We start from the raw sequence: 21,288 nt of genomic DNA on the forward strand, positions 1-21,288 counted from the left end.
TAGGCACAGTGGCTCACGCCTATAATCTTAGCGCTCTGGGAGGCCAAGGTGGGCCGATCACCTGAACTCACCAGTTCAGGACCAGTCTGAGCAAGAACAGAGTGAGACCCCATCTCTAAAAATAGCCAGGCATTGTGGCTGGTGCCTAAAGTCCCAGCTACTTGAGAGGCTGAGATGAGACAATGGCTTGAACCCAAGAGTTTGAGGTTGCTGTGAGCTGTGACGCCATAGCACTCTACCAAGGGCTACAAAGTGAGACTCGTCTCAGAAAAAAATATATATATATTGAAAGTGGATCAAAGACCTAAACATCAAAGCTGAAACTATAAAACTCTTAGAAGAATAAATAGGGGGAAATACGTGACATTAGATTTGGCAATAAATTGTTGGGTAAAACACCAAAAATTAGGCAACAACAAAAAAATAGATCAAATTGGATTTCATCAAAATTTAAAACTTCTCGGGGCAGTGCCTGTGGCTCAGCGGGTAGGGTGCCGGTCCCATGTGCCGGAGGTGGCGGGTTCAAACCCAGCCCCGGCCAAATTAAAAAAAAAAAAAAAATTTAAAACTTCTCTGCATCAAAGGACACAATCAATAGAGCAAAAGGGTAACCTATGGAATGGGAGAAAATATTTGCAAATCATATATCCAATAAGTGTTTAATATCCAGAATATATAAATAACTACAATTCACACCCAGAAAAACAACCTCCATTATAAAATGGGCAAAGAATTTGAAAATCTTCATCTCCATAGAAGATGGCCAATAAGCATATATAAAGATGTTCAACATCTCTAACCACTAGGGAAATGCAATCAAAACCATAAAGAAATACTACCTCACATCCAGTAGTAAAGTTACTATCAAAAGAACAGAAAATAACAAGGGTTGGTGGAGAAATTCAAATCCTGTTGTACTGTTTGTGTAAAATGGTGCAGTTGCGATAGAAAACAGCATGGCAGTTCCTCAAGAAATTAAATGCAGAATTATCATATAAACCAGCAGTTCTACTTCTGGGTATGTATATACCTGAAAGAACTGAAAGCAGGGTCTTGAAGAAATACTTGTATACACATTTTCACAGCAGCATTAGTCACAACAGTGAAAAGGTGAAAGCAATTCAAATATCCATGCATAGATAAATAGATAAATACAGATAAATTGATAAACACACTGTATACACAGGATGGAGAACTAAGCAGTCTTAAAAGGGAAGGCAATCCTGTGACATGCTACAGCACGGATAGACCTCCAGGACATTATGCTAAGTAAAGTGAGCCCAAAGACGGACCAATTGACTTCACCTTTTCCTAAACTTGAAACTAATCAAATTCTACTCTTCATCTGCAGCAATGTTTGGAAGATCAGAAGTTCCTGTCCATTAAGTCATCCTTTCTTCATGACTATTAAGAAAGAAATAATCAGAAAAGAGATCACTGAATAGTTAAAACCATTTTAATCAAATATACCCATAACATTCATTGTCGATTAGTTAAAAACTGGTTGAGACAGTTTATTGGTAATTATTCTGAACTGGGATATAAGTCATCCTTTCTTCATGACTATTAAGAGAAAAGAGATCACTGAATAGTTAAAACCATTTTAATCAAATATACCCATAACATTCATTGTTGATTAGTTAAAAACTGGTTGAGACAGTTTATTGGTAATTATTCTGAACTGGGATATCTGTTGATTGTTTTTATAACAAGGGCAGATTTATTCATTAGGTGGCTTTAGCTAGTTTTTCATGCTATTCTTCCTTGGATACTTAAGGGTTGGGGCAGGTGAATTGCAAGAGAAATGAGTGTGACTAATGGAAATACAAGCCTGCCTTTCCCAGAGCTGAACTCTGGGGAAGAATTCAGAGTATTGGGCTGGGGCCTATCTGGTAGATTCAAGCATGCAGCCTCAGTTCCCTTGCAGGAATATGGGTCTGGTGTGGTTCCCTCTGAAGCATTGTTCTTCCCTGTGAAGGAGCTGAAGCTTGGGGCTGGGGAAGAGAGACCTTGCCCAACCTCTGCAGACCCCTCTCTCCTCTGAACCTCAATGGCAATTCCTTCCAGGGAATGGTTTTTCAAGATCATTAAAAGTGTGATAATATGAAAAGGAATTTTCAGGGTAAACTGAGTCAAGCACTGGTGGTGAAGCTCCCTCTGGGCTTTCTTGGAAAGCGTTCTGCTTTCTGGGCCTCCACCTCCCCTAGTCCATCTAGAAATGGTGCCTGGAAAAGCCTGCTTTCCACCCTCTGGGCTGGGCTGGGATGTGAAAAGGAGCCTTAAAAACTCTGCCAAGCGGCTCTTTGCTACACCCTCCTCGCTCCACACTGCTCACACCACTCCTAAGAAAGCTAAGCTCTCACCTGGCAGTTTTGCTTCCTCCTTTCCTGTAGTCCAAGATGTAGCTTTCATTTGTGGCCTAGGAAGAGGTGGAAAGGCCCAAATGCAGGGAGATTATTATTAGTCAGCTGTCCTCTGAAGAGGTTGTATCCATTTGAGTTTCTCCTGTACACTCCTAACTGGGCTGCAGTAATCCTGGACCTCTGCTCTCAGCTACAGTAACTCCCATACACACTGAGCCTATCTTTTCCCTTCAAGTGCTAGCTGGACATAGATTTCTTTTTTAAAAGGCTGATCAAATGAAACAGTAGGAGTGGAGAACAAAGGAATCTGTAACTGGTTGTGATATGGACACAGGGACAAGAGAGGTGCCAGGGAGCTCCATATCTTAACTGGGAAACCAGAAATCTGATTCTGACCATTCTGACTGGGCTGTTCTGTCCAAGGTCTGAAAGCTTGAACGTGAAAGCTGCTCTATAAAAAACAACCCCAATCTTCTCTGCTTCTAGCTATGCCCATGTCCTTTGGGGAAGGCTGTGGAACACCTTCTGACCTGCTCTCAGGATTTGAAGCTGGCAACATACCAAGGAGACAGTAGAGTTGGGGGGCTGGGTGTGGCAGAAGCGTTTGCGCAAAGCTTCTTGCACCTGCAGAAGTAAACACCCCAGTTACACCAGCGAAAGTTCTGGCCTTTGCACTGTGAGGCAGATGTGGGGCTAGATAGGCAGACTCACCTTCTTGTCCATAAGGCAACCAAACAATAAGATGAAGACACCCTGAGAAGAGAAACACGGGGCAAGCTGGTCACAGCGGAAGGGGTCAACCCAAGTCGACTCGCTCCCTCTGCTCTTCCTTCAACCTCTGTCCTCCTGTCTGATTCATAACCTGAGGCTGCGCGTCTCTGTTTTTCTGTACATTAGCACCTTTAGGTGTTTAGAATCCATCCTGGATGCTGTTCTTATTGTTATGGTAACAAAAGGGATATCAAAGGATTGGGTACTGACAATTTCCTGAATTCTCTGGCAAAATAAGCTATTACTTTACAGATAAGAAAACCAAAGCTCAGAGAGATTATGTAATTTTTCCAAAGCTATCTAGCTAGTCAGTGGAGAAACCGGGACCCATATCTAAGCCTCCTAAAATTTCTGAACATATTTCCTTCTGCTTCACTGTAACACCACCTTGAGAAGGGATTGGCAATGACTTAGACCATCAAAATGACAAAAAGCACAGCCACAACCCTGCCACCTACCTGGAAAGTGTTGAGAACGGTGAAGATATAATGAGGGACTATGGAGACTTCTTCTAACAGAGTGGCCAGGCCCAGCCCCCAGGTGAGGCCAAAAATGGGTGTGAGAACAAGCAGGGCTTTGATCACCCCCAGAAGAGCTTGACGCTTCTCTGTGGGAGGCCCCTCTGATAGGGAAGGTCTCAGCAACTTCAGCACAGCCATGGCTATTACCAGCCCATTCACACCTACAATGGCCAGCACTGGCCCCACAAAAGTGTAGAGAGCCCCTCCCTTCCCATCCAACCAGCATTCCCCCTCCCTCAAATATTGCCCCCTAGGTAGGTAGAGGCCCAAGGTGACACCTGCAAACCCCAGGGGGCACAGGTAGCCAAGGAGCACCATCAGGGGGAGGACTCGGTGCTTGGACAGCTGCTGGAAGACGAAGAGCAGCTGGTGGGCCAGCACCAGGGCCTGTGCCAGCATCCAGAAAAAAGTGGCCAGGTAGAGGAAATGACAGAGGAAGGTAGCAGCGAGGCAGAGTGGGCTGCGGGACCCCGGAGGGAGCAGCGGGGCTCCCAGGAAGCAGGTGTCCGCGGCCAGCAAGCAGAGCACCACATTGAGCAGGGCAGCATGGCGGAAGTAGGCGACTTTGTTCCGCACCACGACTCTCCACACCAGCCGGTACACGCCCAGGCACATGAGCAGCGCCAGTATGGAAGTCCCCAAGCCCAGCTGACTCAGCAGTGTCAGGGCAGGATTTTCTGGAATAGCATGTCGGGACATGAGGATGGAGAAGGCAGTGAGGTGCTGGCAGCTGCACTGAGTGTTCGGGCTGGCACTGGCTGCCTGGGCCTGGCACCCTTCTTTGGACCAACCCCCTTTGCCCTGGAAGAGATTGTGATCCCAGAAGACACAGTGAGGAGTACCTTTTGTGTGCCCAAAGTCCATGATAACCTCTCCCCGTGTGGAGGTCTTGCCATCTGCCACGATGGAGATGACAAGAACCAGGCCAGGAGTGGCGTAGAGGGAGCCCCCCAGCCCTTGCCCATAGTTTGAGGGCAGAAGGTGGACCAGTTTTTGTAGCACCAGGCTAGTTATACTGACTTGAGTTCCATTCTGGTGCAGTGCAGCCAGTGAGTGCCTGGGAATCTGGGCCTGCAGTGGGGGCCGGGTGGAGAAGGAGACCTTGTAGTCTGCAGGAAATGTGGGTCCGAGGAGCTGGGTCTGCAGCTGCACATTGGGCAAGCTGAAGGTGAAGGGGTGATCTTGTGGGCACAAGCTGCGTGCCAGGGTCTCCACAGCCAGCAGGAGAGTTGAGCCCACCCAGGGCTTCTTGGCCTGGGCCGGGGTCCACAGAGAACTGGTGTTCAGGTCTAGAATCTTGTCTGTGGTTGTCAGGAGATTCTGCAGCACCCAACAGAGAAATCAGCCTTATCTGATGGAGCCTGAAGCACTCAGCCAAGAGCACCACAAACTTTAGACCCCAAACCTGCCCTTCCCAGGTCAGAGTAAGCCTCCAGGTTGGAGAGAAGTGGGGAGAGAAGGACGGGTCTATGAAGGGAGACTTTCTGGAAGGAAAGGATGGGAAGCTGGTCTGCCAACCATCTGGGGGCATCTCCAAGTGTGCGTCCCCTGAGCCACAAGCTGCCCCTCTGCCTTACAGCCTTTCTTCCCCTTTATCCCTTGGGGCCACCCAGGTCTTAAGCGGGTACTTCTTTGACCCCTCCAGGTCCACAAAGCTAGGCATGGGGGCCTTTGGTAGAGGGCACCAGGTCCTGAAGGTGAGGGCCACAGGCGTGTCTGTGCCCCACGTGTGCTGTATATTCCCAGACATGAAAGGTGAGGAATGGCATTGCTCCTCGTATTCTTTCTGCTGCAGCTCACAGGTGACCACCTGAGGCCCATCCTGAGCTGATCTAGGTGAGCCCAGCAAAGCCAAGTGTGTTTGAATGTCTCCATGTGAGCATCTTATGTCTGTCATAGTTACACGTCTGTGTGTGCTCACATCTCCACACCCTTTCTTGCCTCTTGCCTGCCCATGTACTTCCAGCATCAGGCCTTTCCCAGACTCCATCACCTGGGAGACTGGTGGGCAAGAGGAGAAACGGACCAGGAGAGCACACACTTGGACTCTAGAAAGGTCTGCTGTCTGACAGCCTGCGGTGATGTCAGAGGGACAGAAGTGCCCATAGAGGAAAAACCTCCATGCCCCGCTGCCCAGCTGGCCCTGCTGTGGCTCAGGGGTCTCACCTCTATGGCACTGCAGTCAAGCTGTACTCTGGCCTTTGTGGTCACCTCGGCTAGGCAGCTCATGATGCCTACCAGTGCCAGTAGGTCCGAGTCTGAGCTTGCCCCTGTCGCCAGCCCTGACAGCTCCCTCAGGATTGGTGGCACTTCCGCTTCGGGCCTGCCCTGGCCTGCCCGCAGCAGCTGAGACATACAAGACGGCAGGAGTCCTCACGAGGGAGGGGCCTCTCCCTCTCTGTCCAGCCCTTCCCACGCCCATACCCACTCCTTGTCCCAGGGGAGCAGAAGCAGAGAGGGGAGCGAGTAAGCCACATGGAAGGCAGTGACACCAATGGAAGGGAATAATGGTTGAGAGCAGCATCCACCCCATGGAGGGTTCAGCCCCTCGAAGGCCCCCTCACCCACTTCCCAGCTCTACTAGGGCTCCAGTTCAGAGAAGCTGAATAAGCTGTGCGCTGGGTCCTGAGTGAGGACCGGGGGTCATGGAGGGGACCTGTGGGCACGGGGCAGAAGCCTACCTTGGCTCTAGCAAATAAGGCCAGAAGCCTCTCATCCGTGCAGCTGCTGTGGATGGGCCCCCATTCCCCATCAAGCCCACAGGGCCTCTTCACCACTCCCCTCTTGTTCATGGGACATGGGGCCTGTGCCATATGGCCAGCCTTGGTGACATTCCAAGTGATACCTGAGGAGTCCTCAGGGCAGGTGACATCTCCATCTGAAGAACAATGTCAGGAAGGACTCAGCAATCACAATCCAGCCCCAGCCTTTCCTTTGACAGTGAACTGTGTAGGCCCCAGAACCTGGCCCCCCAGACCCAGGCAGGACAGCTCGTGCTCCACTGTAAACAGCTGAGGTCAGCCCAGGGGACCCCAAACCCCACATACCTCGGATGATGGTGACAGAGACAGGGATCCTCAAGGGAGCAAGGCCCTGGCTCTGCAGGTCACAAGTGTATGTGGTGTCAGCTGCTGGGCAGCGCTGAATGGTCAGCATGAAGCACTGAGACCCTGACGTGTTGAATGAGGAGGCTGAGAGTGAGAAGAGAGAAGGGAGCCGTCACCAGGCTTGTTCCAGGCTGGAGCCCTGCAGGCCTGGATATACTGTTTTGGTCTTTCTAGCAATTTCAGAAGCATGTGAAGCAGTAGGGAAGAGCAGAGTGGTGTGTGGACATCAAATGACAGAGCCCAGAGCTTGTATACTGCTGACAGGGGTGCTGGGGGTTCCAAAGTAGCTCCAGGACCCAGTGTACTCATTTGTAAAGTGATGGCTATCCTCAAACTAACCTCCCAGAGAGTTAAATGAGATTGTGTGCATGAAAGCATTCTGTAAAAACTTACCTATATACATGTGGTCATGGTATATAAGTAGAGGTGGGATTGCTTTGATGGAGTTGTTGGACTCGGACCCCCAACTCCCTGGTTGAACTGCAGCCTCTGCTTCTCATGAGCTGAAGACCCAGCCGCCTGGAGGAGACAAGCTGTCCCCTTACACCCCTAACCTGATAGTCATCCCCTTCTCGTACCTTTGCTGTCCTCTCTGGGGCTCCAGGCAGCCGTGTACGCTGAGTCTGTGCTGGGGATACAGCAGCTCAGCTGGAAGCCTGGGGAGGTGGCGCAGGAGATGGAGAGCTGGTCTGGGAGTCGAGTCACATCTGTCACCTTCAAGGGCACTCTCACCACCTGGTACAGGTTCCACTTGAATCCCTGGGCCTCGAAGCAGCTCATGTACTCACCTGCAGACATCCATCTGCTGCACCCCGGGCTCGTCTAGGCCCACCCATACCGTAGAATCTCTGCTGTCTCCCCAGCCTCAGCCCAGATCTGCCTTCGAGCTCCTCTCCTCTGCTGCCACCCAAATGCTTAACCTCAGCAAGAAAGGTCCCATGAGGGCCCATGTAGAAGATATTCCCTGCCCTCGAGAAGGAGTTCCAGGAGGAAGTACTGGAGAATTTTCCACATTATAATGTTCATACCAATGCCCCCTTAGCCTTTGTTTCCTCAGAATGAATAAATAGAAAGATGAAAAGGGTAAGGAAGAGGTAAAAAGAAAAGAAGAAAGGTGGGCGGTGCCTGTGGCTCAGTGAGTAAGGCGCTGGCCCCATATACAGAGGATGGCGGGTTCAAACCCGGCCCCGGCCAAACTGCAACAAAAAATAGCCAGGCGTTGTGGCGGGCGCCTGTAGTCCCAGCTACTTGGGAGGCTGAGGCAAGAGAATTGCCCAAGCCCAAGAGCTGGAGGAGTGATGCCATGGCACTATACTGAGGATGACAAAATAAGACTCTGTCTCTAAAAAAAAAAAAAGAAAAGAAAAGAAGAAAGGAGGAGGAGGGAAGAAGTGAAGGAAATCACAGAAGAAAGGGGAAGAAAAGAAAAGAGAAAAAAGTGGAAAAGATCGGTGAGGAAAGGACAGGCTGGCTACCTGCCCAGTGATGGGACATGTTGGAGATGCTGAGGGCAGCCTGGTCCCGGCTGGAGGTCAGGGACACCTGTGTCCCTGGCTGCAGAAGGACCAGTTTGGAGCTCCCTGGAGGCCTCAGGAACCAGCTCAGGTTGGTGGCCTCCTGGCTGATGAGAAGAGTCAGATTCAGAGTGTCACCAGGCATTTGCAGCGGAGAGTTCAGGCTCAAGTTTCCCGGGACTGCAGGAAGGCAGAAGACAGGGGATCCCTGGAGAACTCACTTCTTCCCATCTCTGAGACCCATTTCTCCAAGTTCCCTCCCACCTAACTTTTTTTTTTTTTCTTTTTGTCCCTGGATGGGCATCTGAGTGTGCCCTACTGAAGTCTAGCCTGGAAGTCCCTATCTGTTAGTGGGAACCAAAGAGACTTCACCTCCCCCACTGTAAGGTGGCCAGCTAGAGCTACTTCCTGGCTTCTCAGGGTAAAAACAGGGTCACTCTAGCACTTTCTTCTATGTCTCGACACTCTGGGACCCATTCATTAGTCTCACTACTCAGCTCCCATGCTCAGGGCCTGTGATCTGCTACGGAGGGTGGCTTTTTCTCCCACCCAGAGAAGCAGCTGGGCTTGGGCCAGCTGGCAGAAATACAAAATACAGATTGAGAGAGGAAAGAACTGCAGAGAGCATTTCTTTCACTTGCAGCCGTTGGTTTCCAAGCTCCCACCCCTCCTCACCAGGTGGCAGCAGCTGGCAGTACCCAGGTTCAGGGTGGTTCAAGACAAGACAGCCACAAGCCTGGTGGGTGTGCGGGGCTTGGCAGGGACGGTGATGGGAGCAGGCGGTGGCATTCCACTGGTACCCAGAGAGACAGGCACAATCAATATGCCCCTCAGGGTTGACCTTGCACTCTGTGACAGAGAAAGGGGGTAAAATGCCGGCAGCTGTCTGAGAAGCCAGGTGGGCACCTGAGAGGCTTTAGGGTTGGGTATCTGGATGGGGCCAGTCTCTGGACCTCCCCTTCTCAGGCCGACTCAGGCATGAGGGTGGAAGTCCCCACCTCTGGGCCTTTGTTAGGCAGGACAGGTGGGTGCAGGGGTGTGGGAAGGAGCTGGGCCAGAGAGAAAGAACCAGGCCACCCCCCCCAGGAAATGGGGCAGGGCTCACAGGGCCTCAGGCAAGCCAGCTGCGGGAGGGCTGGAAAGCCAGTTCCCTCCACTCCAGCAAGTGGTACCTGTTGTGAGGCTGAGGCCAGTGAGGATTTTTGGGGAAGCAGAGGCCAAGGCAGCAGGGAGAGTCTGGGTCCTGGAGAGTGCCAGCAGCCAGGTGTTGTCTGAGAGGTTCAGACGCACATAGCCAGAAACCAGGGCTGATTCCACAGGAGCAGAGGGGACAGCTGGAGAGGAGAGGTAGCAGGGCACGGGCAGTTCCTTCTCACCTCCCACACAGAGCTGGCCATCCCTAGCTGTGAGGCCCACAGACAGGCCTCTCTGAACGTTCAGATGTACTATTTCCCATCATCCTCCCAGGGGGCCCACTTTACAGATGAAGCTGCAGAGGTGAAGGAGCTCCTCCAGGCCTCACAGCAGGAGAGCCTGAGTCAGACCTGGCCCCCTGCCTGAGCTCGCCCTGCCTCTCCTCCCTCCCTGCACCTTCTTCTGGGCCTGTCTTTCCACATGCTTCCTGCTCCCATCTCCCTCTCTTGCCTCCTCCCCTGGCTAGCCACTCACCTCCTGCACCACTCTCTTGGTCCAGGAGCTTTTCAGAGTCCCCTCCCATCGGACTCTGTCCCTGAAACAGAAAACAAAGGGAAGACCTCTCAGGAGAGGTTGACCACAGTCCCTCCCAAGGACACCTCTGCAGCCAGACCGGCTGGTTTCAACAAGGATGGCTTCCCTCTTGGAAGCTCTTCTTTTTCCTGGGAATCTACATTACCCATTAGGAAGCAGAAGCAGGAGCCCTACCAGGGCCTGCAAATTTGACCTAAAACCAGGAACCAGGCACACCCTAGAGAGTCAATATGCTTTGTTTAATTCCTTCCTGAATTTACATTGTCCCTGGGTCTCTAGGTCAATTGAAATGGTTGGGTCTGGAGCTCCAGCAGGGTGCTGGGCAGAACTGGCTGGAGATTTTATTCCTTCCATCGGATTTGACACAGGATGAGAGAAGGCAGCTTCTTCTCCTAGTCCAGGGGTCCTTAAATTTTTTAAACAGGGGGCCAGTTCACTGTCCCTCAGACCATTGGAGGGCTGGACTATAGTTTAAAAAAAAAACTATGAAAAAATTCCTATGCACACTGCACGTATCTTATTTTGAAGTAAAAAAACAAAACAGAACAAATACAATCACACCGCGGCATGTGGCCCGCAGGCCATAGTTTGAGGACCCCTGCAGTCTCTGGTTCCTGTATATTTTTTTTTTTTTTTTTTTGTAGAGACAGAGTCTCACTTTATGGCCCTCGGTAGAGTGCCGTGGCCTCACACAGCTTACAGCAACCTCCAACTCCTGGGCTTAAGCGATTCTCTTGCCTCAGCCTCCCAAGTAGCTGGGACTACAGGCGCCCGCCACAATGCCCGGCTATTTTGCAGTTTGGCTGGGGCTGGGTTTGAACCCGCCACCCTCGGTATATGGGACCGGCGCCTTACTGACTGAGCCGCAGGTGCCGCCCTGGTTCCTATATATTTTTTCCTCACCATCTCCTTCCTCTCTCAAAATTGCACGGGCATGGGCAGCACCCCGAGCTCAGGGGCAGGGCGCTGGCTACATACACTAAGGCTGGCAGGTTCAAGCCTGGCCCGGGCCTGCTAAAACAACAACGACAACTACAACAAAAAAGTAGCTGGGCATTGTGGTGAGTGCCTAGAGTCCCAGCTACTCGGGAGGCTGAAGCAAGAGAATGGCTTAAGCCCAAGAGTTTGAGGTTTCTGTGAGCTGTGACACCACAGCACTCTACCCAGGGTGACAGCTTGAGATTCTGTCTCAAAAAAAAAAATTGCATGTGCATGTGGCTATCGGTGTAAAACCAGATACCAATACAGATACAGATGTGGACATGGATACAGATGGATAAGCTGGTGTGGTGGTGCGTGCTTATAATCCCAGCTACTTGGGAGGATCACTTGTACCTATGAGTTTCAGACCAACTGAACAACATAGCAAGATTCTGCCTCTACAAAAATAATAAAAGACTATAGATAGATTTAGATATTGATATGTATGTAGATATACAATACATAAAGATAGATACAGATTTAGATTCAGAGACAGAAGTAGATTTGGATTTAGAAATACAGATGTGTGGGCTCAGCACCTGTGGCTCAAGCGGCTAAGGTGCCAGCCACATACACCTGAGCTGGTGGGTTCGAATCCACCCCAGGCCTGCCAAACAATGATGGCTACAACCAAAAAATAGCCAGGCATTGTGGTGGGCGTCTGTAGTCCCAGCTACTTGGGAGGCAGAGGCAAGAGAATCTCTTGAGCCCAGGAGCTGGAGGTTGCTGTGAGCTGTGATGCCATAGCACTCTACCCAGGGTGACAGCTTAAGGCTCTGTCTCAAAAAAAAAAGAAAAAGAAAAGAAATACTGATGTATAGCCGGGTGTTGTGGTGGGCACCTGTAGTCCCAGCTACTTGGGAGGCTGAGGCAAGAGAATTGCCTAAACCCAGGAATTGGAGATTGCTGTGAGCAGCTTTATCTACCGAGGGTGATAAAGTGAGACTCTGTCTCTAAAAAAAAAAAAAAAAAAGGAAAAAGAAATACAGATGTGTAGACTCAGATATAGACATAGGTATAGGGATCTGCCTGGGAGAAAACAGATTTAAAGGTACTAATCTAGACTCCGATGCTTTTCACCAGTGGTTCCCAAATCTGAAAAGTTTTCTTTTCTTTTCATTTTTAATGGCCAGCTTGACTGAAAGAGCCTTTGTCCAAAGTACAGCAGGTGTCAGTGCAGCTCACAGGGACTCAAACAAAGAAAAAAGAGCTATCCTCACACGCAAGAAAATCAGACTGGACCCTCGAAGTCTATAACAAACTGGCTTCTTTCCTTTTACATTACTTCCTCTGCCCTCAGCCCTTGCCTTCCACCTGTCCCCTATGCCACACCTTGCTGTCCCTCACAACCAGAGTCCCCTAGCATCACCTCTGCGTCCTCCGCTGGGTCCTCCCAGTCTTACTTACAGGTTGGGATTCTTGGGCAGCTGGTGATCCCAGCAGGAGAAAAGTCATGGCCAGGAGCAGTAGGTGAGCAGCCGAAGAGACCATGGCTCAGTGAAGCAGTCCCTACTTTGCAGGCCATGATGCAAATTTCCTTGGAAGAACTGTCAGGGCAGTGTACAGATGGGGTGGGAGGGGAGGGAGCCAGAGCTGAATTTACAGAGGAAGTGCTACAGCCCGTGACTCTGAGTCCAATGGGTATACGGGTCACTGTGGGGACAGCTAGAACCCACATGCTCCAGTGAGAATGGTCCATCCAGGTTCCCCCAGGGTCTGGACCAAACACTTGGTGAGCAGGAGAGGGATTAGGGGGGTCCTAAATCCCAATCAGCAATACGTCGAGAAGCCAGGTTCAGTCATGTTCACAAGGATACGGGAAATCTGAATTGTCCTGGAACCCCTCTAGGAAGCTGGAGCGCTGATCAAAGAGCCAAGGTTGGGGAAAAAAAGAAAATTAGAGCTGATTGCTATCCTAAAATAATTTCCAGATAGACCAAAGTCTTAAATGTAAAATAGTATCTATAACTGGGCATGGTGCCATGTGCCTGTAGTCCCAGCTACTTGGGAGGCTCGGGTAGAAGATCTCTTGAGCCCAGGAGTTTGAGGTTGCTATGAGCCATGATTGCACCACTGTACTCTAGCCTGGGCCATAGGGGGAGACCTTGTTTCAAAAAAAAGTAAAAAGTATCTGAAAGATAACTAGAAGAAATTCTCTAGCAATTTCACAAAATAATTGTCATGCAAGGAAGGTTTTTAAAACAAGACACAAAACTGAAAAGACAAAAGGTAGAATTTTGACAGTTTAAAAAGTTCTAAGTTTGGCATGGAAAGAATACTTTTCCTTTCCTTTCCTTTTCTTTTTTTTTTTTTTTGAGACAGAGTTGTACTTTGTCGCCCTTGGTAGAATGTTGTGGCATCATAGCTCACAGCAACCTCAAATTGTTGGGCTTAAGCAATTCTCTTGCCTCAGCCTCCCAAGTAGCTGGGACTACAGGCACCTGCCACAGCGCCCAGCTATTTTTTCTTGTAGTTGTTATTGTTGTTCTGCTAACCTGAGCCAGGTTCGAACCCACCAGCCTCAGTTTATGTGGCGGGCGCTGTGACCACTGTGCTATGGGCGCCAAGCCAAGAATACTTTTCGGAACATAAGAATTTTCCTCTACCTTACTTATCAGTAACATAGAAAATAGGCAAAAGAAGGGAACAGAAAGTTCACTGAAAAAGATATAAATAATATGACAAACATATAAAACCTCTCCAGCTTCACATGTAAGAAATGCTACTTGAGGGCAGCACCTGTGGCTCAGTGGGTAGGGCGCCAGCCCCATATACTGAGGATGGTGAGTTCAAACCCAGCCCTGGCCAAACTGCAACAAAAAAATAGCCAGATGTTGTGGCGGGCACCAGTAGTCCCAGCTACTCGGGAGGCTGAGGCAAGAGAATCGCCTAAGCCCAGGAGCTACAGGTTGCTGTGAGCTGTGACGCCATAGCATTCTACTGAGGGTGATAAAGTGAGACTGTATCTACAAAAAAAAAAATAATAATAATAAAGGAAATGCTACTCAAAACAACAAGATACCATTTCTCATCTACTGATTGTCAAAAGACAAAATACTAATTATATTTTGTATGAAAAGTATAGCTGTGCATATGTGTAAAAGTATGTATATAAAGATATGTATAGCAAAAGAGTCAAATAACCAAAATGTCTGTTGAAAGAGAGCACTTATGGAAATCTTGGGATTTCCAAACAATATAACATTATTAAAGTTGTGGGGAAAAAGTGAAGTAGCTCTATTTTGGAGTGATTACCAATTTAAGTAATGAAGTTTAAAATGTATACTATGTATCTATGCTCCTATTTATGTAAAAACAGGAATCTATGTTAGACACTTGAACTAGCTATACATACCTAGAATACTTCTGGAAGAATTCATCAGAAACTTGGAAGTATTCTTGCTTCTGTGAAAGATGATTATGGGTACGATGGATTTGCATGCTGTTTGGTATAGATGTATTTTTTCTAATTATAGGCTTTTTTTTTTTTTTTGACACAGAGCCTCAAGCTGTCGCTCTGGGTAGAGTGCTGTGGCATCACAGCTCACAGCAACCTTCAACTGCTGGGCTCAAGCAATTCTCTCTTACCTCCACCTCCCAAGTAGCTGGGACTATAGGCGCCTGCTTCATGCCTGGCTATTGGTTGCAGACATCATTGTTTTTTGGCGGGCCTGGGCCGGATTCGAACCCGCCTATGGGTTTTTATTAATTAAAAAAAAAAAAGAGTTTGTTTAAAAACACACACACAACACACACACACAAATACCTAGGGTAGAAATCTAGACCCAGTATATTTAAATACACATACACAACAGGATGTCCCAAAAGTCATCATACATGGGGAAAATGGGAAATTGTAACTAAATGTGCTTTTATTTACAAAATATTCATTACAAAATATTCTCTACATGTTGACCACTTCTTTCTACACACACATGAACTCGTGTTTCCCACTCCTGGTGAACATGTTCCAAGATATCTGTTTTCCTGTATATGCAACTTTTGGGACACCCTGTTGCACAAAGTATCTAGGATAGAAATCTAGCCCCAGTGGATTTCCATCTCCACTGCCACCTTCAATCCCCCCTTGCTAGGATTGCTGCTAAAGGAAGAGCAGATACAGAGAGCAAATACATGCAAGAGAGCGAAGATTCAGCTTATAAACAGTTGATTTCAGAAAGCATGAAAAGCCAGGCACAGTGGCTCATGCCTGTAATCCCAGCACTCTGGGAGCTGAGGTGAATTGCCTGAGCTCATCGGAGACCAGCCTGAGCAAGAGTGAGACCCCATCTCTAAAAATAGCCAGGCGTTGTGGTGGGTGCCTGTAGTCCCAGCTACTTGGGAGACTGAGGCAAGAGAATCACTTGAGCCCCAAAATTAGAGGTTGCTGTGAGCTGTGATGCCATGTATTCTAGCAAGAGTGACTAAGTGAGACTCTATCTCAAACAAAAACAAAACAAAACAAAACAATCCAGAAAGCATGACAATATTGAAGAATCATTCAGGTTGAAGAACTAGAGAGAGAAGTGAGAGAGAAGACGCAGGTGCCGAAGGTGGGATGCTGTTGGCATGGTGGGTACTGGATCCACAGGGGGGCCGAGGGGCCACAGGACATCAACAGCACCTGCTACAGTTACCAAACGGAGGTTGTTGAGTCACAAGGTGTTCCTGGACGATGCTCAGCAGGGTCTCTTGAGGACTAGGAGTTACAGACGAGAGGTGGAATTGAGACCCAAGTGGCTGCTTCAGTGCTGTGTGGAGACTGAGCCATTACAGCCCCCAGTTAGGAGAAGCAAGGAAAGATTCCCGGGAAGGGAACACTGTTCATCTAGAAGAGGTAACACTGAAGAAACAAGTATCATGTTAGAAAGTTGATGTCACTAGAGCTGGAGAAACCCCTACAGATTCCACACCAAAAACATGATTTTCCCTAATTGATTCCCAACTCGATTTTTTTTTTTGCAGTTTTTGGCCGGGGCTGGGTTTGAACTCACCACCTCCAGCATATAGGGCCGGTGCCCTACCTGCAGTGCTTCTTATAGAAAGTAACTTGTGGGGTCACTATGCATTAGTTACCTCTATGAACCAGATGTTGGATCTTGGTGTATTTGCTCAAATAAGTTTTGGGTCCAGAGATTACGATAACTATTATGGAATAAAGGCTTTCTGCTGATCGCCACCAAGCCTTGGCCAGCAGTGGTAAACACGCCATGAGGAGTGTGTGGAGGGGGAGACATGCAGCTTTTCACCCTCTTGGAAGCCTTGATGACATGCCATGGAGGACCTGTGAAAGAGTTGACAATAAGAGGTATTTTAGCAAAAGCTGGGTGCATTATATATGTCTACATAGAAAAGAAGAATATTTCTGACAGAATTTTATAAGAACTGCTGTAAAGTGATTCTGAAAGATTAGTGAGAGCTTTCAGATCTCCTATAATTGAAGCATCTAACTGGATCCTAAAATGAGATCCCATATTTCCTGTGTGGGTTAGTACAGAAAATCCTGCTTCAGCGTTTATGCTAAAGTTACATGTCTCAAAGGCGCAATGTAGAGAAGTTGAGCAAACTCATGGAATTTCTTTCTTTTTTGATTCCTACAAGATGTGGATACTTCTCAAAAGTTTTGACCTTTTATATGAATAAACCTATGGAGAAGACCAAGACACTAGAATGAAGGAGAAAATATCTTTGGTTCCTGCTAAAGATAAAATAATCTCTAATTCTTTAAGCCAGGGGCTCACCTAATACTATTGCTCCGTATAATTCAGGTTTATAACCATTTAAATGCAAGTATCTGCTAGGTCCTAGTCCTCATCTATATCATTAAACCTATCTATATAATTCTGGAGGTGTAGATGACCTTCCTAAGTATGAAATGAAATCTTGAAGTCATATAGGAAAAGATGATTGATGTGAGTATGAAAAAATATGACATGTATTTTACAAATCATGGATGACTGCAAGAGGGTAATATTATTCCATAAAAGAAGATAATTTTCTGTATGAGTGAACAACTATGTGTCAAGGCTTAGGAAGGGGTCACTAATGGAAAAGTAGCCATGAGTCAGGGAGCTAGAGATCACGATCAACTTCATGAATGGAAAAGCTGAGAAGGAGATGATGGTTTGGATCTGAGCCAGGCATATTTCCAGTATGTCTCTGTGAACTGAATTTACTGACCTAGTTACTGACACAGTGAGGCATCTCTGGGTCTACCTCATGGAGAAGGGGGAGCTGAGATTGGTGTGGAGGAGTGGCCACTGAAAAGAGGGAGCACACTTGGTGACATAGCTCATAGCAACCTTCAGCTCTTGGGCTTAGGTGATTCTCTTCACTCAGCCTCCCAAGTAGCTGGGACTACAGGCACCTGCCACAACACTGGCTACTTTTTTGTTCCAGTTTGGCCGAGACTGGGTTCAAACCCGCCACCCTTGGTGTATGGGGCCGGCACCTATTCCGTTGAGCCACAGGCGCCATCCCCTACTATACCTTTTTAATCCATTCCTAGTTTGATGGGCATTTAAACTGTTTCCACATTTGGGGGATTGTAAATTGAGCTGCAATAAACAATCCAGTGCAAATGTCCTTATAATAAAATTATTATTATTATTATTGTTTTTTGAGACAGAGTCTCACTATGTCACCTTTGGTAGAGTGCTGTGGTGTCACAGCTGACAGCAACCTCCAACTCTTGGGCTTAAGCGATTCTCTTGCCTTAGCCTCTTGAGTAGCTGGGACTATAGGCACCTGCCACAATACCTGGCTATTTTTTGGTGGCAGTTGTCATTGTTGTTTTAGCAGGTCCTGGTCAGGCTTGAACCTGCCAGCTTTGGTGTATGTGGCTGGCATCCTACTCACTGAGCTGTGGGTGCCAAGCCATGATAAAATTATTTTATTTTTTATTTTTTTGTAGAGACAGAGTCTCACTTTACCTCCCTCGGTAAAGTGCCATGATGTCACAGGACTCACAGCAACCTCTAGCTCTTGGGCCTAGGCGATTTTCTTGCCTCAGCCTCCTGAGCAGCTGGGACTACAGGCGCCCACCACAGTGCCCGGCTATTTTTTGGTTGCAGTTTGGCCGGGGCTGGGTTTGAACCCGCCACCCTCAGTATATGGGGCCGGCACCCCTCTCACTGAGCCACAGGCGCCGCCTGATAAAATTATTATTTTTTTTCTTCTGGATAGATGCATAGTGATGGGATTGCAGGATGAAATTTTGAGTTCTTTGAGGATTCTCCATACTTCCTTCCAAAGCAATTGTATTAGTTTCAGTCCTACCAATTGTGGAAAATTGTTCTCTTCTCTCCACATCCATGCCAGCATCTGCAGCTTTGAGACTTTGTGATGTGGGCTATTCTCACTAGGGTCAGGTGATATCTCAATGTTGTTCTGATTTGCATTTCTCTGATGATCAGGGAGAATGAGCATTTTTTCATGTTTGTTAGCCATTCATCTGTTTTCCTCAGAGAAGGTTCTGTTCATTTCTCTTGCCCAGTGATAGATGGTTTTTTTTTTTTTTTTTGAGAAAGAGCCTTATTATGTCACCCTCCGTAGAGTGCTATGGCGTCACAGCTCACAGCAACCTCCAACTCTTAGGCTTAAGCAATTCTCTTGCCTCAGCCTCCCAAGTAGCTGGGACTACAGTTGCCCGCCCCAATGCCCGGCTATTTGTTGTTGTTGTTGTTGCAGTTGTCATTGTTGTTTAGCTGGCCCGGGCAGGGCTCAAACCCGCCAGTTTCAGTGCATGTGGCTGGCACTGTAACCACTGTGCTACAGGCACCCAGCCTGTTTATTCTTCTTTTTGTTGATTGATTTCAGTTCTCTGTAGATTCTAGTTATCAATTCTTTGTTAGATTCATACCATGAAAATACTTTTTCCCATTCTGAAGTTTGTCTTTTTTGCTTTAATTGTTGTGTCTTAAGCTGTCCAGAAGCTTTTCAGCTTAATTAAGTCCCATTTGTTTATTTTGTTGTTGTGATTGCTGCTGCAGTCGACATAAAATTGTTCCCCAGTCCAACATCAAGAGTTCTTTTTTCACACTTTCTTCCAAGATTTTATCATTTCATGACTTAGATTTAAATCTTTTATCCCTCTTGAATCAATTTTTGTACGTGGTGAAAGATGTGGGTCCAGTTTCAGTTTTCTACATGTGGTTATCTAGTCCTCCCAGCACCATTTGTTGAATAGGGGTTCTTTTCCCTACTGGAGGCTTCTGTTTGGTTTATCAAAGATAAGATGGCAACTAGAGATTGGGTTCATCTTTTAGTTTTCTATTCTGTTCCATATGTCTGTATCTCTATTTTTGTGCCAATACCAGACTGTTTTGATCACTGTGGACTTGTAATATAACCTGAAATCTGGTAGAGTGATGACTATGGCTTTGTTTTTATTACTAAAAATAGCATTAGCTATATGGGATTTTTTTCTGGTTCCATACAAAATGGAGTACTATTTTTTCCACTTCTTCAAAGTATGATGGTGGTGCCTGTAGCTCAGTGAGTAGGGTGCTGGCCATATACACCGAGGCTGGCGAGTTCAAACCTGGCCCAGGCTAGGCTAAAACAACAATGAAAACTGCAACAAAAATAGCCAGGTATTGTGGCAGGTGCCTGTAGTCCCAGCTACTTGGGAGGCTAAGGCAAGAGAATCGCTTAAGCCCAAGAGTTTGAGGTTGCTATGAGCTGTGACTACCCAGGGCAACAGCTTGAGAGTCTGTCTCAAAAAACAAACAAACAAACAAAAAAAGTATGATGTTGATATTTTAATGGGGATTGCATTGAATCTGTAGATTGCATTCAATTGCATTGAATCTGTAGATTGGGTAGAATAGACATTTTAACAGTGTTGATTCTTCCCAGCCAAGAGCACGGTATGTTCCTCCATTTGTTAATGTCTTATGCTATTTCTTTTCTTAGGGTTTCATAATCTCTTTGAGATCCTTCACCTCTTTTGTTAGGTATATTCCTAAGTATTTCATTTTCTTTGAAGCTCTGTGAAGGGAATTGTGTCCTTGATTTACTTTTCGACTTGGCTGTTACTGGCATATACAATGGTTAGTCTTCTGGGGTAATTTTGGAACTGGGACTTAGTGAGAGTTTGAGGTCAGACCTATAACATATAAAATTCAGCAGCTTTTGGTTTTCTGTCATGTGTATGAGGAAAATGTTCTGAGCTCAAGAGAAAAGTATAGATAATGTGTAGACAGAAATGGAGACAAGGCTCGGCACCCATAGCACAGTGGTTACAATGCCAGTCACATGCACCGAGGCTGGTGGGTTCGAACCTGGCCTGGGCCAGCTAAACAACAATGACAAGAAAAAAAAAAATCCTAAAACTAAGTGCCTAAGGAAACACAGGTATTTATCAACATTCCCTTCTCTCCTAGGAAAATATTTTCTTCTAGGCGTTTCCTAAATCTTCCACCTCCTGAATACCTGTGACCAGTGAAACTCTTCCCAGGCTTACTGGCTCTGCTCCAGAACCACTTATAGTGCCATTCAGAAACCACAGTTTATTGTGAGTAAGGTTCTTTCTGATACCAATTTTTTCTTATAACACACAAGTTACTCTTTTGTAAAATATCCTATTATAGAATAAAATCCAGCCTCTTCAAGTCCAGTGGGTATAATGAGGTGGGTAAAGGTTATTTGATGGGTCATGATTGCCAAAGGTAAAGAAAATTGATTACACAATGCCTAGGTCAAATAAAAATGAGATTGGGTACCAATCTTTCTCCTTCGATCTGAAGTAGAATTAGTTTGGACTTTTATCTCAGAACTAAATCCTACCAAGTAGGAATTGGCATTCTAGTGACTTAAGACTTCACTGTGGGCAACAACAGAATACCTAGGTTAAAAACATAAAAGCAAGCAAATAGGCCAGGTGCAGTGGCTCATGCCTATAATCCCAGCACTTGGGAGTCTGAGGCAGGTGGACTGCCTAAGCCAGAGTGAGACCCCGTCTCTTAAAAAAAAAAAACAAAACAGCCGGATGTTGTGTTGGGTGCCTGTAGTCCCAGCTACGTGGGAGGCTGAGGCAAGAGGATCACTTGAACCCAAGAGTTTGAGGTTACTGTGAGCTAAGATTCCACGGCATTCTACCAAGGGTGACCAAGTGAGACTCAGTCTCAAAAAAAAAAAAAAAAAAAGGCCAGCAAATAAACAACAAAAATAAAAGTAACTTGGTTATAAAAAGTTAAAATCATTGAGAAATGGGTCATTTAGAGACTGAAAGTACCTATGGCTTCCTTTCTAGTCATGAGATTTACCAAAGTAAGTACTTTTCTGTGAGTTGTTTACTTCA

The 21,288-nt window shown here is 47.0% G+C and overlaps 1 protein-coding gene across 5 annotated transcripts in view; it reads right to left on the minus strand.

Annotated features, from left to right (window-relative positions):
- Positions 1-649: 649 nt before the first annotated feature.
- ADGRF3 (adhesion G protein-coupled receptor F3) overlaps positions 650-21,288 on the minus strand; it is a 44,091-nt gene continuing 23,452 nt past the window's right edge. Inside the window, exons 1-15 of one of the 5 annotated variants that reach the window (XM_053588180.1) lie at positions 14,341-14,446; positions 12,393-12,846; positions 9,945-10,005; positions 9,449-9,610; positions 8,952-9,125; positions 8,238-8,456; positions 7,341-7,550; positions 6,703-6,846; positions 6,337-6,533; positions 5,822-6,001; positions 3,593-4,975; positions 3,075-3,116; positions 2,925-2,987; positions 2,364-2,419; positions 650-1,404 (exon numbers count right to left, since the gene is read on the minus strand). In XM_053588180.1, coding sequence (XP_053444155.1) covers positions 1,383-1,404; positions 2,364-2,419; positions 2,925-2,987; positions 3,075-3,116; positions 3,593-4,975; positions 5,822-6,001; positions 6,337-6,533; positions 6,703-6,846; positions 7,341-7,550; positions 8,238-8,456; positions 8,952-9,125; positions 9,449-9,610; positions 9,945-10,005; positions 12,393-12,476 — 2,997 coding nt within the window. In that variant the 5' untranslated portion in view covers positions 12,477-12,846; positions 14,341-14,446 and the 3' untranslated portion in view covers positions 650-1,382. The other 4 variants (XM_053588182.1, XM_053588181.1, XM_053588183.1 and 1 more) reach the window with 4 other exon arrangements.

This window comes from Nycticebus coucang, chromosome 4 (genome assembly GCF_027406575.1).
Source record: "Nycticebus coucang isolate mNycCou1 chromosome 4, mNycCou1.pri, whole genome shotgun sequence".
In the NCBI taxonomy this organism is placed as follows: domain Eukaryota; kingdom Metazoa; phylum Chordata; class Mammalia; order Primates; family Lorisidae; genus Nycticebus; species Nycticebus coucang.